Source organism: Aquila chrysaetos, chromosome 1 (genome assembly GCF_900496995.4).
Source record: "Aquila chrysaetos chrysaetos chromosome 1, bAquChr1.4, whole genome shotgun sequence".
Taxonomy (NCBI): domain Eukaryota; kingdom Metazoa; phylum Chordata; class Aves; order Accipitriformes; family Accipitridae; genus Aquila; species Aquila chrysaetos.
The window spans coordinates 7503307-7521512 of NC_044004.1; the positions used below are offsets into that span (position 1 = coordinate 7503307).

The following is an 18206-nucleotide window of genomic DNA, read 5'->3' on the forward strand; positions in this document are numbered from 1 at the left end:
TGCACAGGCATTACCAGTTCACACCATTCTCACTGGTTAACTTTCCTCTACAAAACCCAAGCACAGTTATCTGAGAAAGGTAGAGAAATACATTAACAACATAGCATAAGTTATAATGATTTCCACAGAAATCCCATCTAATCTTTACTGTTCTAAAGGGAAGCTGTCATGTAGTTGATGCTCTAAGACTTACCAAGCTAACAAATGACAATTTACAAGATAGAGCATGCACTCAGTTTCTCAAAGCTAAAAGAATCCTTCTCCACATGCACACTTCTTACTGAGAATTATAAACAGAAGCTGTTTGGATACAAAACCTTTTATTTATCCTATTATTTACATGCCAAGACATATTCCAGGCACTGTGTAGACAAAAAATACCATTGTACAAACAAATTTTACAAACTAAGCCATATTGGCTTGTTCTCTGGATGAAGAAAAATATTCCTGTCAAATGGAAAACCGTTGGAGAAATTTGTTTTTAAGATTCTAAAGTTCTTTCTATTCTAAAAACTTGTTCTTTGAACAACAAAATAACAGTATATTTTGGGGCTGTTTCAACTATATCCAAGAATAGAAATCAGCAAATAGCCATCTTCGGTAACAAAATACTGACTCTGCTATATATAAAGATACGAGTAGATAATTGAAGCAACACCTGAAGGACACTGTGGAAATTTAAGATGCTATTTGTACTTCAAACTATGATTTCTTAAATTTTACCATCAATATTTAACTGCTCCTCTCCAGCAACTGATTAAACTAATCAGTCCTTGGCAAGTCATAAATGATAAGCTTTACTATGAACTGTGATGAATAACTTGTACAGGCTGATAGTCCAATCTAATTCTTTCTAAACTTTGTTTCACACCTTTTCAGCATTAAGCTATCCCATATACCCTACACTGCACCTGAAACCAATTTACATAGCTTCATACAATGTGCAAATGGAGCAAGAATCATTTGTCAAAGATCTTAGAACACTTCAGACTTCACATTGCATTGGAGAATTGCCATGACTATGCACAAAAAGAACAAGATAAATACCGTAAACCTTAATCCTGAAAACCCTTATTCACTTCAGTAGACCCTGTGACTTTAGTGAAACTATTCAGCTGTTTGAGATTGAGCACAAACATAGCTGTTTGCACTGGAATTCTCAATCTTGCATTTCTTCGGTTTGCAATCTACAAATTTAATCAAGAAGGCCAAGGGTTCTCCAATACTAATGTAAATAGTCTCATTGGGGAAATGGAGGGTTCTTTTTTTTTTTTTCAACATCCCAAGATGCTGCTAAAACTACACTTCCAGCTGAATCTGGAACAGAACAGCCAAACACGTCAATGAAGGCCCATCTTTTGTTCAAAATTTTAAAACAGAGGTTGATAATCTGTCAATGTTCAATATCAAGGTACTAACCAGCCAGCTGATACTCAGCTACCTTAAAAACTTCTAAATTAGCAACAACAGTCTGGAAATACCTCATCAGCACTATCCCTGAGCTTTCTTCTATCAAATCACTAGTGATCTGATTTTTTTTTCCCTTTATGACTTTTGATGCAAATATCATGTGAGTATCTACCATCCATTGGTCACGTGTGCTGCTGTAAGACAAAATATTGCTTGTCTCGAAATTTCATCAGTAGATATTGGAGTACTTTAAAAAGGAATTACCATTATACCCCTTCCGTAGATGGAAAGCAGAAACAGAAAGGTGAATTGACTTGCCCTAATCCAATAGCAAAGCAAGGAAAACACTATTTGCTCCAATTCCAGTATTTCTATCCATTAGGTTGTACAGCATCCTGTGCCTGAAACATCAGGTATATCGCTCTTAAATATAGTACATCCTAATAAAGGAGGATGATAAAACAATTTCAAAATACATTGAACAATGAAATGAATTGTCACGCATCAACAGCTGTATCTGAATTTTGCTCTAGTTTATGGAAGCTTTCTGCTTCAATCTAAAATAGCAATCTTTATATAAATAAAAATTTTCATCTGAAATAATAATCCATTATTAATGCAATAACAATGTACCATGCCATACAAATGTCAACTCCAACAATAGGAAAAAAATCAAAATGTTGTCCACTAACAGCAGCAATGGAATTCCTTTTCCTCTTCTTCCTCCCTTTTACGGCAGAATACAATTAGTGAGTTTTTAATACCTTTCAAGAAATGACAATTTAAAAACAAAAATCAACAAATTTTGAGTTGATAATTTCTATTGTGAAAACAATTTGTAACAAATGTGAATTACATTGCTGTTGGGTCTGCTATTTATGATTTTGCCTGAAATCCAAAAGTGTACGTTCCATTCACAGGTTTAACCCACACTGTTGCACCGTAGTAGTGAACGCAGTCTCTTGAACAGGTATCTGATAACACACTCTTAAAACACTTGAGAAAGGGAAGTGTGAGATTATGACCCACAAAAAGCTAAAAGTGTTTCCTAGCAAATCCATAAACACCTTAAAACTTTTAACACCAAGAGTCTAGACTATGCTGAACTACTAGTTCCCCTGTGGGCTTCTCAGAAGGCAAGTGTTTTTCAACCACTATGTTGGGTGGGGGGGCAGGGAACAGGGGAAACTCAAAACTTTTAAATATTTTATTAAAGATGTTTCTAATACATTGCCAAAACCCCAGTACATTTTAACCTCTGTTACTAGAAAGCTGAACATACCTTATACTTCCAAGATATCTCTGCACTGTCATAGTGAATGTACTTTTCACTATTAAAGTGAAATGGTCCCTCTATACTGGAAATTAAACCTGACCTCTCCGCTTTCTGTTTCCTAAATATGCCAAACAGCTAATCACTAATTAGTATCTCTGGTGGTTCTCTCAGAACATATGACTTTTATGTGCAAGCATGACAATCCTCCCATATCCCTCTGAGCTGATCAGCATAATCTGAAGTTCTTCCCTTAAAAGCTCAGGATAACGCTGAACCCTCTCAACTCAAGGAAACTCAACTCAAGGAAAATCAGAAACATGGTCAAAGACTCTCTGGCTGCAGTTCAAACTCCCCCAATATTTACCACCTAGAGCACTAAGCTCTGATTTTATTTTCCACTTCATGTGACCACTATTTCTGAAGTTTAAAAAAAAAAAAATCTTAAATACCTATCATATGCATGCTTAAAAATAGGAATGCTATGCAATCCAAATAAATCAATATCGCTTAATTCTGCAAGAACCTAAAATGAGTTAATTCAGAATATCAGACTTCACCTGATTTTATGCCGTCGCTTGGCACTGTAAAAAATCTATGCTGGGTTCTGGTTTTGTTTCATTGGAGTAGGAGGATTATTTTAATATGGAGAGGATTGATTTCATTCCTGTATGCGTGAGCTGCTGTTGATATTCCCAACCAGAAAGATTCCTTTCTAGAATTATCATCAATATATATTACAAGGGAGTGTTTACTTCCACCCTGCCTCTGTTCTAAAAGCCTCCTCAGTGTTAATTCCCAGAGCAAGGCTACAGGTCCTCTGCTCAAAATTTCTCTTTAGATTTTCTAATCCTTTTCTCCTTAATCTCCATTATACGAAAAGAAATCCACATATGCATGGTCTGTGAGAAGCTAAGTAACTTTACCTCTCACCATAGTTACCACATCTGATTTAACCACTGGCTCCGGACATTGAATCATTGTCCTTTAAGATTTCAGATTTTATTTGTATATGCCTCGATACAGTCAACAAGCATAAAATCCTAAAAGCAGACTGATTTTAATATCATTAGTACACAATTACATTTCCATTTATGCGACCGTAAGATAACATACCATCCACCTCTGCTATTTCTGTACTGTGTGTGTTGTTTTCCAGGATCTCAGAAGCTAAAATGTTTAAATGTGTTACTACAACTGTTATTAAAAAGATTTTCTGTCTAATTCAATTCTTTGAATGATTCTGAAACAATTTTACATTCAGATTTCCATTAGCATGCTCAACTATTCTATTAGACTTTTTTGTTTCTCATGGTAACCAATTTTATTTGACTTAACAGAAGCTGTTCAAATATTTAAAGGCACTCCGAGATGGCAGGAGTTTATCTAGGAGCATACATGTTGTGTCACAGATATTCCTTTCCTTGCTCTTCCTCGCCTTTTTTTTTTTTTCTTCTTCTTCAGAAACAGTAGCAAACAAATGAGATCTCGACTAGCCACATCGTACCGGGAACGTGCTCACTTCATCTGTTTATGTTAATATTCAAGTTACAATGGGCACATTTCGAAATTACAAGCTCGGTAGTTAAAACAGATGCTTCTTACGTTCCTTCATATGCACTGTATCCCTTTGCCAGTATCGTCAGGCACAACGCAAGAACTAAAGTATAAACATCTGCAACACCTCTCTGTTTTGTTAACATTCTTTCACACATTTTCTTGCTAACTCCAAAAAGGCTCAACGGTGTAAAAAAAAAAAAAAAAAACAAACAGTGAAATTGGAAACATCTGCGAGATAGCTACGGAAAACGGAATGAAACATGAATAAACAAAAACATGGCGAAAGTGGCCTGGGGTTGTTACACTGTCAGATCATTTTTCCAAGCCCAACATCAAGGCTTTTGTTACAACCAAAGCGGTCATTTGCATGGAGAACCAACAGGGTTTCTTCTTCTTCAGCGTTTCCCCGATCGTAACACACACTCGCTCTCTCCGACACACACAGAGGCAAACCTCCTCTCTTGCAAACAAACAACACGGCTAAACGCACACATATTCGCAACTACGGAATCTACAGATCGCGAACAACGCTCCGCATACTGAATAGTTTGCTACTGACACGTAATTTAGGTATAAAAATAACAGACAAACCTTTGGAGCGCTGCCCCAGCCGGAGTTCCTCTCCCTCTGCTCTGCTGTTACTGACAAGATCAGGCTGAGATTAACAAGTCCATGCTACTCTGACAACCTTACTCCTCTGCCTTTTGCACGCACACCGTGGGCTTTAAATAATATCAAACTTTCAGAAAGTTAAAAACGGAATGGATTAAAGGAATGTAAAGCACAATGGCAGGAAAGCAGAAAACACTGCCTGGACAATTATTGCAGCAGCACGCAGGGCACTGCTCTGTAGTTAAGGCTGTGTCAGCACTTTCTTCCTAAAGCCCCCCATTTTTCAGGGGGCTGTAACTCGGAAAGAAAAAAAAAATTGCTCATGGCCAAAAAATTGCTCACAGGTAAACCCCCTCCCCTTCTCATTTTAAAACATCCATTTAGACCAGTCAGAAAGTTACAGGAGTCTGGGCACTTTATCACTAAGTCCCCACATGCCATTTTTTATGCAAATACAACTCTTCTTTTTTAAATGAGATTTCACAAGAATTTGATCTACACTGTGAATTTTGCCCCCCCCCCCTTTTTTTATAACAGCAAATTAATAAATACTTTGACACCTGAAAACCGCTTTGCGTAAACATGGAATAATTTCTAAATAACTTTTACACACATGCATTGCCTGAAAGGTACCAGATTAGTAACAGAGATATGAAATTGTCTGCTCACACAGCTGATTCAGCACAGACAATGGCCGCTACTGAGGTCTCAACTCTAATCCATTATGGCAACTTTGTAACCTCAATTGCTGAGGGCATCTACATTTTCCCCTGATAAGGAAAGTGTCCTTATAATCATGCTAAAATAAGGAAACAAAGCGTTCAATCTGCAATTACTACTTTACAACGATACTCTAAGCTGTGGCACATCAGGGCAATCTCTCCTGCTGTTGTTGATCGCTGGGTTTTGTTGGTGGGATTTGGGTTTTTGTTTGTTTGTTGGATTTTTTACACTCCTGGTAATTTCCTCTCGGATACAGAAATAAAAACACCAACTTCTCCAGCCTATTTACATAAGCCAGATACACTAGCACACTCTTCAGTTACAAGCTTAAAGTTACAATACCAAGAAAAGAACTATACAGTCATATAATTACTTTCTTTTAAAGTAAAAATATGCATTTAATGTAAAAATTGTGCAATGGCCTAAGTCTGCTGGGCAAGAAAATCAAAGCGTAAGTTTTACCCCTTTTGACAGATATGGAATAGCCAAGACAACAGGCAGCTCATTTGATCCTTACAAAACTCAGTATATCAACACTTGTTTATCAAAAGGTGTCCCTCTGCTCTCCAGGAATTTCTGGCTCTGCAGTACTGTTTCATATCTATTACATAAAATCAAGTAGCATCCATTAAAATGGAGCTATCCATTAGAAATACTCAGTTGCTGTGAATAACTCAGTAAAGCAACCATTTCCCCAGTAGGAATTGTCTCATCCTCATTATCTTCTAAAAGTCATAACACTTACTGAATATCTGTCTCAAGGTATCTGATATTACTACAGGTCATCTCGCATTTCTATCTTACACAGGCAGCTGCCTGGCATATTTTGAATACAAGCTGCTTTGATATTAACACCTTATTCTGTCAATGTTGTACACAGCAGTTGTTGAAAAAATACCAAAATTTCTCCCATTATTCAGAGGAAAAAATTAACACAGACCGAAGGTAAGATCCTAAATATTTCACAAACATCATAACTCACCAGAAGAATATAGTGAAGGTTTCTACTTCTCCATCATAAGATGGACAGTACAATCACCACCCATCCGCTCAGGGGAAGAGAGCCCTTCTGGCCAGTGGGGCAACCTGTGCTCCAACCTGATTCAACATAGGAGTTTATATCACTGGCTTATGCCAGTCTCATCTGATAAATGAGAAACGATGGTGACACACATTCACTTCTGCCACCCTGGCACAGAGGTTATAATGTCCTCAAAGAGGACAGAGTAGTAAGTGTAGTAAAATCTCAAATCCACAGCATTTTCTTTCAGCACATGGAAGCAGAGCACTAAGGTTTCTTGCTTTGCTCCACCAAGTAACATACAGAGTATTTATGTTTTCGAAAGATACATAATTTGCATGCCATGCTTAATGGTAGACAGATGTTTTTCTCTAATCATTAATCTGGAGCAAAGCGGAAGACTATTAGAAACACTTTTAAGACACTGTCAAATGAGTAAGGTTTTCCTAAAGGTCTGGAGTATTCTATATGCACTGCTTAATTTTAACTAATTGCTAATTCACATTAATAAGACACTAAATGAAGACAAACATTAATAGATTATGATTCAACTGGACAATGCCAAGATATACAAAATGGAAGCTGATTTTTATTCTTCCTTTTACACCACTAGGGGACAAGGAAAAATAAACAAGATAAGAGTACACAAACCTTCTTAGCAGATCCAAGTTTGTATTCCCTATTTAAGAATAAAGCAGTAGAATTTATAAGAACTGTAAAAGCAAAGTTGTATTGGTAATTAAACTAGATTTAATTAAATTAAGCCTCGGCTTTATAACTTTGTATGGTAGGTTAAGCAGAAGACATTTATTAACCTAATATTAAAGAACAAAGTACAACCTCTGTATATGAATAACCATACCCAGGAATAACAATAACCATAAATATTTTGTTAAATTCAGCAGGAAACTACAGATTTTAACATGTTCAAAAGATCATTAGTATAGCTCTTATCTCCACATTTATCACGCCAACATTTATATTATAAATCAACAGCTGCAACCTGAAGTTGAAAACATGCCAGAAATAAGCATAGGTTGCATCAATATTTGCACATGGAGCCTAGAACATAAATTAGTTGACACTCAACACTTAAAGCTTCCTCTCTGAAGTTGCAATATTTAAAGGTTAAAGATTAGACATGCTCCCTCTTGTGTTAAACTAAGAATACACGGAATACATGCTGTTTTCTCTGACATGATGGTTGCTTGGCCATCTGTTCCATTAAGCAAACCCTTTAACTTTGGCTACTAACGTCTGACAAACCCTCACCAATAATTCTCCCGTTTAAAGACAGATACAGTTTGAGCACATAACCTGTATCCATAGAATATTTGTGTTACATTAAATTAGCTACTGTATTATCAGAAAGGACCGTTAAGAAATTACATATAAAAAAAATCTGTTGCAAGTAAGTGTTTTGGACAAATACATATATGACTTGGTAAATTACATGGAAAGTCACATTTCTTCAGTCCCTATAAGCATCACAGGCCTGAAGAGTTAAAGTATGCCAAGTTCAAGTTGCTCAGTAACATCAATGATATGGTATATTGAACAGCAAATTTCCTTTTAAATATTAGCTTCTGGAATATTTAAGGCAGACGGGAACAACAGGAAGAATTTACAACGCCACATAATTATGTTTGTAAATACAGCAAAAACTGAGCTAAGTTTTCAGTCCTCCACTTGACAAGCTCAGGTGAACCGTTCCCTGCACAGAGCCTCAATGGAGTCAAAATCCTCCTTACACAAATCCTCTTGCAGAATCCGGCCCCAAGATCATGCCTAGACATGAATGTTAATCCCAGGTGTAACTAACACAAACATTTTTACTAATATACTTTTTAAACAAAGGCTTCGCACCTGGTGTGGGCTTGGCAAATTATGTGTAGGCATACATTTGCTGATTATGGTCAGTATCAGACTGAATGTCAGGGCAGCTGAGAGTAAACACAAGTAAATAGTTTGCAGTCCAAAGCTGAAGAGAATCTAACACTCAACTACATGACTTCACACATTTTCCTTTATTTACCACCAGCCCTTTGTGATGGATAGAAAATGCTCTCAGTGCCAGGGAGCCTATGCACATGGAAAATAAACAATGTTACCAACTATTCTAAGAAACACACTTGTTAAATATGACTTGTTCTTTCAAACCATGAAAGTTAAATGTGTTTTATCTTCCTGGAAATATTTGTGTTTATTCTTCTACAGTCTTCTGTAGACCAGAAATAATATAACCACAAAGTTTAGAAAGGACAGCAAAACCCACGATGATTATTAATGGATACAGGTTTTGGGGTCTCTTTAAAGCCTCAAACCACAACAGCACACTACCTGAAATATATCTGCTGACAATGGCAAGCACCTGCATCGAGAAACAGAACTTTTGCCACCAGCTTCAACACCAAAAGAAAGTTTACATCACTGCACGTACAGCTCCTGATCAGTGCGTTTCCACTTTCTTACTGTTAGGTTGCAGACCCAATAGCTTCAAAGTCTGACAAAGTGCATTCCGTCTCACTAAGGTGCTCAAATCACAGTGAGAAGCTTCATGTAGGGTACACGTTACAGCTGAGTCTCCAGACGCTGCACCCTACATATTATCAAGAAAGCAGCTTTTATGTCAACGGCCAGAGGATTAATACTCCAGGAGTGTTTTTATTCCCTCAGACCCACAAGTAGAGACAGTCTGCAGGACCAGCCCCCCCCTTTTATATGGAAACATTCACGTATGCTCAGCAGAGGAATTACTGCTCATTTAAACCAGTGCTTTTCACCTTACGGCCCACCAACTCCCGTGGACCACCCTCAGGGGCTGAAGAGAGGTCAGCAAGACAAGCGAGCCTTTTGAGTGCAGCCTTACACCGGCCAGAGAGATCCACAACTCCCTCCAGATACAGCTGGCAGCCCGCAAACCCAACCAACCAAAAAAAAAAAAAAAAAGAGAGAGGAAAACCCCCAAAGTTGAAAACCGCTGCTCTAAACTTGTAGCGCACGCCGGTACTCCGGGCAGCGGGCGGTGAGGGGGGGGGGGGGGGGGCAGCAGTAGCCGCAGCGGCAGCTCCGCTCCCCGGCGTGACTGCGAGGGCAGCGGGGGTTGACGTCTCCCCCCCGTGAGGGAGCTGCAGGGCTGCGCCGCCCGCGCACGCCCGGCCCGGGGAGGGGAGGAGAGGGAAGGAGGGCGCTGGGCCGGCGGGAGAAGCTGCCAGCCGGCCGGGCACACTCCTCAAGGGCCGAACGGGAGCCAACACACCACCACCCCCCCCCCCTTCCCCACCCCCCTCCCCCGCGGGGAAGGCGAGACCGGCCCGGCTGCTGAGGGAGCTGCTCCCGCCCCGCGCCTCGTCTACACCGGGGAAACTTATAGCGCCGGCCCGCCCGGGAGCGGGGGGCCGCGGCCTCCCCTCCGCCGTGAGGAAGCGGCTCCGGGCCGCCCCCCCCGACACACGCACACCCCCCCCCCCCCCGCCCCGCCTCAGCGGTAAGGGCAGGCAGCTCGGCAGCGGGCTGGGGAAGGGAAGAAGGGAAGCCGCGCCGGGCGCCTCCCGCCTGAGGGAGAAGCGGCGGCGAGCGCGGGAGGGCGGCCCGGCGCCGGGGAGAGGGACCTGAGGGGAAGGGGACTCACGCTGTCTCCGCTATTTAAACCTCTTCCCGCCGCCTCCGCCTCACTGACTCTCACTCACTCTCTCCTCCCCACGGAACTTACTAGGGGCGGCCCCCTCCCCTCCCCGGCCAATATACACACAGCCACACGCCGGGCCGCCGCCGCCGCTGCCCCGCCCGCCCTCCGCAGACGCGCCACCCATTCGCGCAGCTCCCTGCCCGTCAGCGGGGCGGCGCAACGGCGTTGGCTGGGGACGCTGCCCATCAAAGCGCGCTCCGCACCGCCTCCTCCGGGCTCCGCCCCTCGTCCCGCCCCTCCCCTTCCCGGACACCTCAGGGGGGTGTTAAAACGGCCGTTTTAAGTCACCATCAAAATTTACTTTTAGGTCCCGCCTACTGAGCTCCAGCGGAGATTCTGATTGGGCGATGGGAAAGCCGACTCTACCGCGACTGGATGGCCGGATGTCCATAACCCCCCAAAATCCCGCCTATCTCGCTGCCGTCATGCCGTTTCATTTGTCCGCGCATCCGGGCGGCTCCGCCCATTTCCAGACCGCTGCCCAATCAGACGCGGCTTCTCAAGCTCTAAGGCGGTGTCAACGCGCACAAACGGAACGTGCGAAAGGGCGGCCTTCATTGGCTGGCACCTTCTCTCCCGGCTTGTTGCTCTTCCGCCACCACCGTCCCGCGGAGCGTACCACGCCGCCGCGGCGGCTAGGGGTGGAGGGGGCGGGCCGCGGTCGGGAGCTGAGCGGCGTTGGTTCGTCCCGTCTCCATGAGGGATGGGGCGGAGGAAGGCCTTTATTGCCCGTCATGCCGCGCGCGCTGTAGGTAGCTCCCTCCGGTCCGGGCTGGGGGAGGGCGGGGGAGGAGGAGGAGGAGGAGGAGGAGGGAGGAGGTTGGTGCCTAATCCAAGATGGCGGTGCAGGAATCAGCTGCTCAGCTCTCAATGACTTTGAAGGTGCAGGAGTATCCCACTCTCAAGGTGGGTGCCGAGCCTCCCCCTCCTCCCCCCGGCACGGAGGAGACGGGGAAAGCCGCTGGCGTCCCGCCGGAGCAGCGCTGAGGGGGAGATGAGGGCTTGGCGAGCCGGGCGCCCCGGTCTTTCCCCCCCCCCCCTCTTCCCTTCCTCCCCCCTCCTCGCCTCAGGAGCCCCCGGGGCTGCGGGGTGGGGGTGGGGAGGGATTCCCACCACGCAGTTGCCCGCCCGTCCCCCGTTTTCCTCCCCTTGACGTCTCGGCTTATGCCGCTACGGCTTCTCCTCCTCCCCTCCCCCTCGGCTGAGGGTGAGGGACGTGCCTGGAATATGCCGCTCTCCCCGGGTGTCTCCGTGCCCTGAGGTGATAGCGGGGAGCCCCCCCCCCCCCCTCCCCGGGCCACGCCAGGGACACGGAAAGGGCGGCTGAGAGCCGGAGGAGCTGGCCGAGGAGGGAGAGGAGAAGCCGGGTCCCCGTGGCGAGGCGGAGCTGTGGTCGGAGGGGGGGGGGAGAGGGCTGGGACGGAGTCAGGCCGGGGGAGAGAGGGGGCTCAGGGGCGTATGAGGGATGGCTCGGGAGGACGGAGGGTCGCTTTCGGTGCTCATCCCGGCTGATTAGCTGAATCTACGTGGCGTTGTTAGGAGACGTGTTAAAGGGGAGGGAGTGGAGGTGGTAGAATATGGTTCCCTGGCGTCTCGGTCCCCCGAAGATGGAGATGAGCTTAAAATACAAACAGGGACAAACGTACTGGAAAAGGCTGGAGGCCTGTCGAGACGAATAAGCGAAATACTTACGGTTTGGTAAAAGCGTGGAGCGTTCGTTAAGGTACTGGGTCTGTCTGAAGGATGGTAGTTTCCCAAGACTGCATAGCTGGTCTTTGGCTTTAACTAGGTATTGTAAAGCAAATGAAGGACTCGGTACTGAGCGTTAAGGTCATCGCCTCTAAGAATTGTTGAACTGGAAGGATGATGCTCATAGGAATCAATGGAAACCTTTGTTTGGAGTCTTGTGTTGCATATACAGTAGGTCTACCACATTAATAGCAATAGCTGTGGAAGGGAACTAGGAGAAGGATCTCTATTGCAAAATGCTTATTTAAACACTTCTCATGTCAGCGTATCAACATTTTTTCATCTATAGAAGATGTTTATGCAAAGTAAACTTTGTTGTGCTGAGATCATGCTGCGCTTTCACACGCTGAGTACTGTGTGCTCTTTGCAGTGTTTGTTTTGCAGGCTTTCTAGCCATGTTCTTGTGCATGTCCTCCTTTTCCACTCTCCTACCTTCATTTTGCTTAGATCCAAGGAGCAGAAGGACGAAGTGTTGGTTCCCATTTGACGTATGAAGGCTTCTTTCTATCATCCTGAAGTACTTTAAAGCTGACAGCATCAGGCTTAAATTTTAAAATAGCTGGAAAGAGCGCTCTAGCACTTTCCACAGCCAGAACAATGTGAAGGCATTTAAAGTTAAGAAGATCGTTTTAAGACTGCATTTGAGATGTGTTCCGGTTGTTATCACAGCTTTGCTTGTTAACAATCCTGAAAAATTACAGACAGTGGGGATCAGTGAGTTTTTGTTTTGTTGCTTATGGCTTAAGATGAATTGTCAAGGTGCCAGTCATTTAAAAGGCAGAGAATATTTTGGACTAATTCTTTTATTTCGACAAGCATTCTTCTTTTCCTGAAATATCTTAACAAAAATATACATAAGAGAATGGAATGTCGTTTGTAAAGTTGGGAAGCTAAATAGCAAGAGGGTGAGACACCCTTGCACTGAAACTCTTTAATTTCCTAGCAAAGACAATTGTTTATTGATTCTTCCCAGAACCCGTTCAACTTCTGGGTTGTTCCTGTAATCTTTTAATAGCGTTTTTCATTGTTTAAAAAACCTGCCAGAACAGTGTCTGCTCAAATCTTTTGAAAGTATCCCCTTAAATGTTCTTAACTGTGAGTCATATATCAAAAAATTTTAATGGTGGAGGTGAAAAAGCAGCAGGGAGAAATGAACACTAAGGCTAAAGTCTACTGAAGTAAGTTGATATCAAATCCCATTTTGTTCATTAGGAGGCAGGTGCCTACAAGTTTCTCTGGGACGGAGCCTCTGTGAATTTTTATTTCCAGTTTATTCAAACACTGTGTGAGATGAATGCATATCACTTTTAGTTTTTTAACCAACACAGTAGCTCAGATGTTTCGCTTGGAGTTCTGGACACTGGTGATTTTCCCTGATGCGAGTAAAATATAAAAGATTGTAGATTTGTATTTATATCCTTCCTGTTTCCTCCCTCTAGCTTCCTCATGCCAACATCACTAGATAATAGTTGTGTAATAGCTCTACATTTACAGTATGTTCCACAGAGTGCCTTTCATGTGAAAGAATGCTTAAAACTGCAAAGGGAAATCCCTTTTCCATAGCTAAATTCTGGTTGCTGCAGGAGTGGAAGTGTTTCAGCCATTCTTCAACAGTTCAGCTCAGGGGAAGTAAATAGACTTCTTCAGCTGAATTTAGGGAAGCTATTAAAGTGTACAAAATAGTACTTGAATATCCCCCCCCCCCCCCCCCCCCACTTCAGTCCCTTCTCAAGGACAAGAAGGTTGCCAGCTATTCTTCCTCCAAAGTGCTGTGGAATCTTTTTTTTTTTTTTTTTTTAAAAAGCCTACTGATAGAGAATTATGCTAGTCTCATCTGAGAGCATGTAATGTGAAAGCTGGCAATTTAAAAATGAATGAATGCGAACATTGTTATCGTAGTTCTCTGCTGAAACGCTAATAAACAAGTGATGACAGGAAGCTAGGTAATTCATCCATGTCTTTGGAAGTATGAATAATTATTAAACTGAACTAGCAAACTATATGGAGTAAGACCCTAAAACTGGAAGGTGGAAGACCTGAAAGCAGAGATGATCACTTGTGAAAATATTCTCATCTGGGCTGTTCATTGGGAACAGTTTAGGGTTAGCTGGGCTGCAACCACTTTAAAAAACAGCTGATCAAAAGGAGAGCTGTAGAAGCATAGAATACTTGAGCACTTTCTCAGAGCTGCTGTTTGGCTTCTTGTGTTGGCAGCTGTGGCAGGGGAAATACTGGCAGCAGATTTAATAAGATATTAATTTCTCATGGAAATACATGTTTACCTGACTGCTAAAGAGGGGGACAGACAGGAGAATAGGATTATACGAAGCGTACGTTGTTTCTATCCTGAGTCCATGGAATTGCAGAATAGCTAAGGTTAGAAAGGACCTCTGGAGACAGTCTAGTCCAATAGCCTCCCCTCAAAACAGGGTCAACTAGAGCAGGTTGCTCAGGGCCACATCCAGACTGTTCTTCATTATCTCCAAGATGGAGACTCCAGCCTCTCTAGGCAAACCCATTCCAGTGTTTGTCTGCTGTTATGGTATTACAAAAAAAAAAAAAAAAATTTTTTTGTTTACATGGGATTTTCTTTATTTCAATTTGTGCCCACTGCCTATTATCCTTTTACTGGGCACTGCTGAGAGTAGTCTGGCTTCATCATCTTCATTCCCCCCATCAGGGTTTTATACCCCTTGATAAGACTTCCCCCGAGCCTTTTCTTCTCAAGGTTAAATGATCCCAGCTCTCTCGGCTTCTCTTCATATGTCAGATGCTCCAATCTGTTAGTAATCTCTGTGGCCTTCTGCTTTTCGCACTCTGGTATGTCCATGTCTCTCTTGTACTGGAGGCCCAGAACCGGACACAGCACTGCAGATGGGTCTAGCTCATGCTGACTAGAGGGGAAGGATCACTTTCATTGACCTGCTGGCAATAATTTTCCCGAACGCAGCCCAGGGTGATGTTGGCTGCCTTTGCTGCAAGGGCACATTGCTGTCTCATGGGCAGCTTGTCCACCAGGACTCCCAGGTTCTAGTCTACAAAGCTGCTTCCCAAGCTGTTGGTCTCCAGCATGTACTGGTGCATGTGGTTGTTCCTTCCAAAGTGCAGGACTTGGCATTTCCCTTTGCTGAATTTCATGAGATTCTTGTTTGCTCATGTCTGCAGCCTTTTGAGGTCCCTATGAATGGCAACACAACCATCTGGCATATTAACAACTCTTCCCAGTTTTATATCATCTGCAGACTTGGGAGGTGCACTCTGACCCATCATCTAGGTCACTGATGAAGATGTCAAACAGTTCAGGTCAACTTCTTTTCCCGCTGAAGCAGAAAAGGTGCAAGATCAATTTTTTGCATAATTGGTTGCACTACTTTATTTTTTTCCCCTGTTTATAAGGTTTGCTATAAGTTGGTTTTGAACATAGCTTTGTACTTTGATATTATGAGCCACAGAGTACTTTTGACAAAACTTTGAACATATAGCAGCAAAAGTTGTTCAGTAAAAGTGGTTCACACAGAACTTGAGAAGGAGAGAATTAACAACTTGTAACATCTAGTGCACTGTCAGTACATCAGTGTACAAATATATATATATATGGCACTAGATAGTTACCTGATTTGTAAAGTGCTTTACAAGTAGAAGGTTGACACAATAAGCTAAACGTGGATATTAATAACAGTCAGCGCTGTAGTAACTCATTGTGAACGTTCATGTATCATGCTAAATCCATCTTCAAACTGGGTGCTCTGACTCACCAAGTGTACACTGAATGTCCGTACCAAGCATTCGTGTGTTGCTGAATAATGCACTTCCTGTTTGGACACATCATGTGTGCATGTCAGCAAACAAGCATGATGTCTTTTGTACTGCTGCTGTTCTTCTGCACTGGGCTCTGTGTGCCACTGTTTTAAGAAAAATCTGATACTGTGGGATTTCGGAAGAAGTTTGACATTGGAAAGTAGCAAAAGTAGGAGTTGGCTTCTGTGGGAGTTGGTCACTTTTCCACCCATGCCCACTCACTATAAAACACATTTTAGAGGGATTAACGAAGGAAGAAGACACAATAAAAGGCAGTAAGTAACAGTGTGTGGCCATGAGCTAGAGATGTTCCTTGATTATTAGTACTCCATTGTGGCTGTAGGAAAATACTTCAAGAAAAATACTCTCATACATTTTACAGAAGACTTCCTGTTAGTATCTTCAAAGTGAATACCTACCTGATGTTGCAATTCACAGTTGCAGCACACTTGATTTGTAGTGTTTCACAGGACAGTGCCCTGTCATCTTGTGAGTTTGGTTTGTGTATGTTTTCTGGTATAGAATTAATATGTTTGTGTGGTAGCTAACATGTTGGGGTCTTTAAATCTTGACGTAAAGCAAGAATATCTGTGAAATCTTTGATTCTTTGCATAGTGAATGTTTTTCAAGAGCTGGGAAACAAGAGTGAAGATGAGCTTCAAACATTTGCTAGATAATTGTAATAGGAGGAAAATGCTTCACAACTTTGTGTTATAGGAGTGGAGCTCTTACTGGATGGTGTGGACCACCCAGTGTCAATTTTTCTTATCTCTCTCAACCTCTTCCCATGGTCTTACAATTCAGTAGTTCCTATATTAGTCAGCATAGTAGTGCACCTTTTGGGCCCATAGATTTAGCGAAGTACTGTTTTGGCAGATAGGTATTTTGCTATAAGGGCATGCTGGCAAAATCCATCAGTCCTTGTAAACTTAAGAAACTGCCTTCATTGTACACTTGGCCTCCCATAGTTTACAGCCTGGAGATACACTATATAGGAAGTATTTGCTAACCCAGAATGTGAAATACACTATATTAGTTGATTATTTACAATACATTATTGCTTATTTAAATTTGATAGCCAGTAACTTAACTGCTTCACAACCTACTTTTGATTCATCTCAGCTTTTTTTGAGTGCTCTGTGGATTACCTTGAGTTGTAAACTAGTGAGAACTAAAGTAAAACAGATAATATATTGAGTAGAACTTTGGTCGTTCATATATTCTGATACAGGTCTGCTGAATCAATAATCCTTAATTATTTGTCTTAGGAGAAATGCTGTCACTTCAGCTGGAATAGGTTATTTTGGGAGCAATCTGACTGGAAATGGGATCTCTAGCCTAAAGGCTTCAGCCAGTATCATGGTGTCTGAACTGTGCAAACACACAGGAGGATGACAACTCTTTCATTTAAAAGAGGTGATACTGTAATTAAAATGAACAAATATTTGGAGGAAAAGAAGGATCAACACAAATGAAGGGACTTACTCAGGACACAAACCTGCTGTGTGACCTTAGCTTGGCAACTCGACTGCTTCTTTGGGCAGGGAGGAATGTTTAGGTTTTTGTTAGTACTCAGATATTTCTACTAGAAGGAGAAAAGCAAAGAAATTTCTTTTGAGGCATGAGTCCAAGATGGCAGCTATAAGATGTGGCTCTAGACAAGACTCTAAAATGGCTGTCAATTTGCTTACATAAGGATGCAAGACAGTTTTATATAACTGTAAAATGGCTTTGTAAAGAACTTAATTTTGTTGTTGGAAGCCTTGTTCAAAAGTTCATAATGTATTCAGTAATAATTTACTAGCAGTTCGTGTAAAAGTATAATATTTTGAAGTATTATAATTGCTTCTGTTGAGTAAGTACGTGTGTAGCAGATGGGTAGTCCAAGAATATTCGCTGCTAATTCTCTCCTGTATTGAAGTAGCAGCTTTGAATATTATACTGATATTTTCTTTCTAGACACAGCTGCTCTAGAATATGCAGTACTGTCTTGAGTTGTAAGACTGCCATGTTTTTAACCAGCAGAAACTACTAGGCTTTACGCTTCAAAAGCATTGAAACTGTTTTTAAAGGACTTTTTTTTTAAATCTAAATGATCTGCAACTGCATTTAGGCTTATGAAATTATTTTGTCTGTTTTGATCTGTATGTATTCAAGAATTTATATTATATATATAATCCTTGTACCTAATTAAATCTAAATCTAGCCATTATTCTAAGCCTCTCATTCCTGAAATATACTACTTCACCTTTCTTTTAACTTTCTTTTCCTTTTCTGTTTTTTCCTAGAACAAGGAAAAAATATTACTATTTCAAGGGATTGATAAATGCTACACATCAGAAGAATTCATTTTGTGCATAAGTGGTGATATT

The 18206-nt window shown here is 42.1% G+C and overlaps 2 protein-coding genes across 8 annotated transcripts in view; one reads left to right on the plus strand and one right to left on the minus strand.

The window, feature by feature from the left end:
* CTBP1 (C-terminal binding protein 1) overlaps positions 1 to 10318 on the minus strand; it is a 244656-nt gene extending 234338 nt beyond the window's left edge. The window contains exon 1 of the mRNA XM_030016178.2: positions 10231 to 10318. The gene's annotated coding sequence lies outside the window, so the exon portion shown is untranslated. The remainder of the gene's footprint in view (positions 1 to 10230) is intronic.
* A 510-nt stretch (positions 10319 to 10828) lies between these two features.
* The window catches only part of MAEA (macrophage erythroblast attacher, E3 ubiquitin ligase), a 54939-nt gene continuing 47561 nt past the window's right edge, over positions 10829 to 18206 (plus strand). The window contains exon 1 of one of the 7 annotated variants that reach the window (XM_030016276.2): positions 10829 to 11035. In XM_030016276.2, the coding sequence (XP_029872136.1) occupies positions 10991 to 11035 (45 nt within the window). In that variant the 5' untranslated portion in view covers positions 10829 to 10990. The other 6 variants (XM_030016270.2, XM_030016285.2, XM_030016300.2 and 3 more) reach the window with 6 other exon arrangements.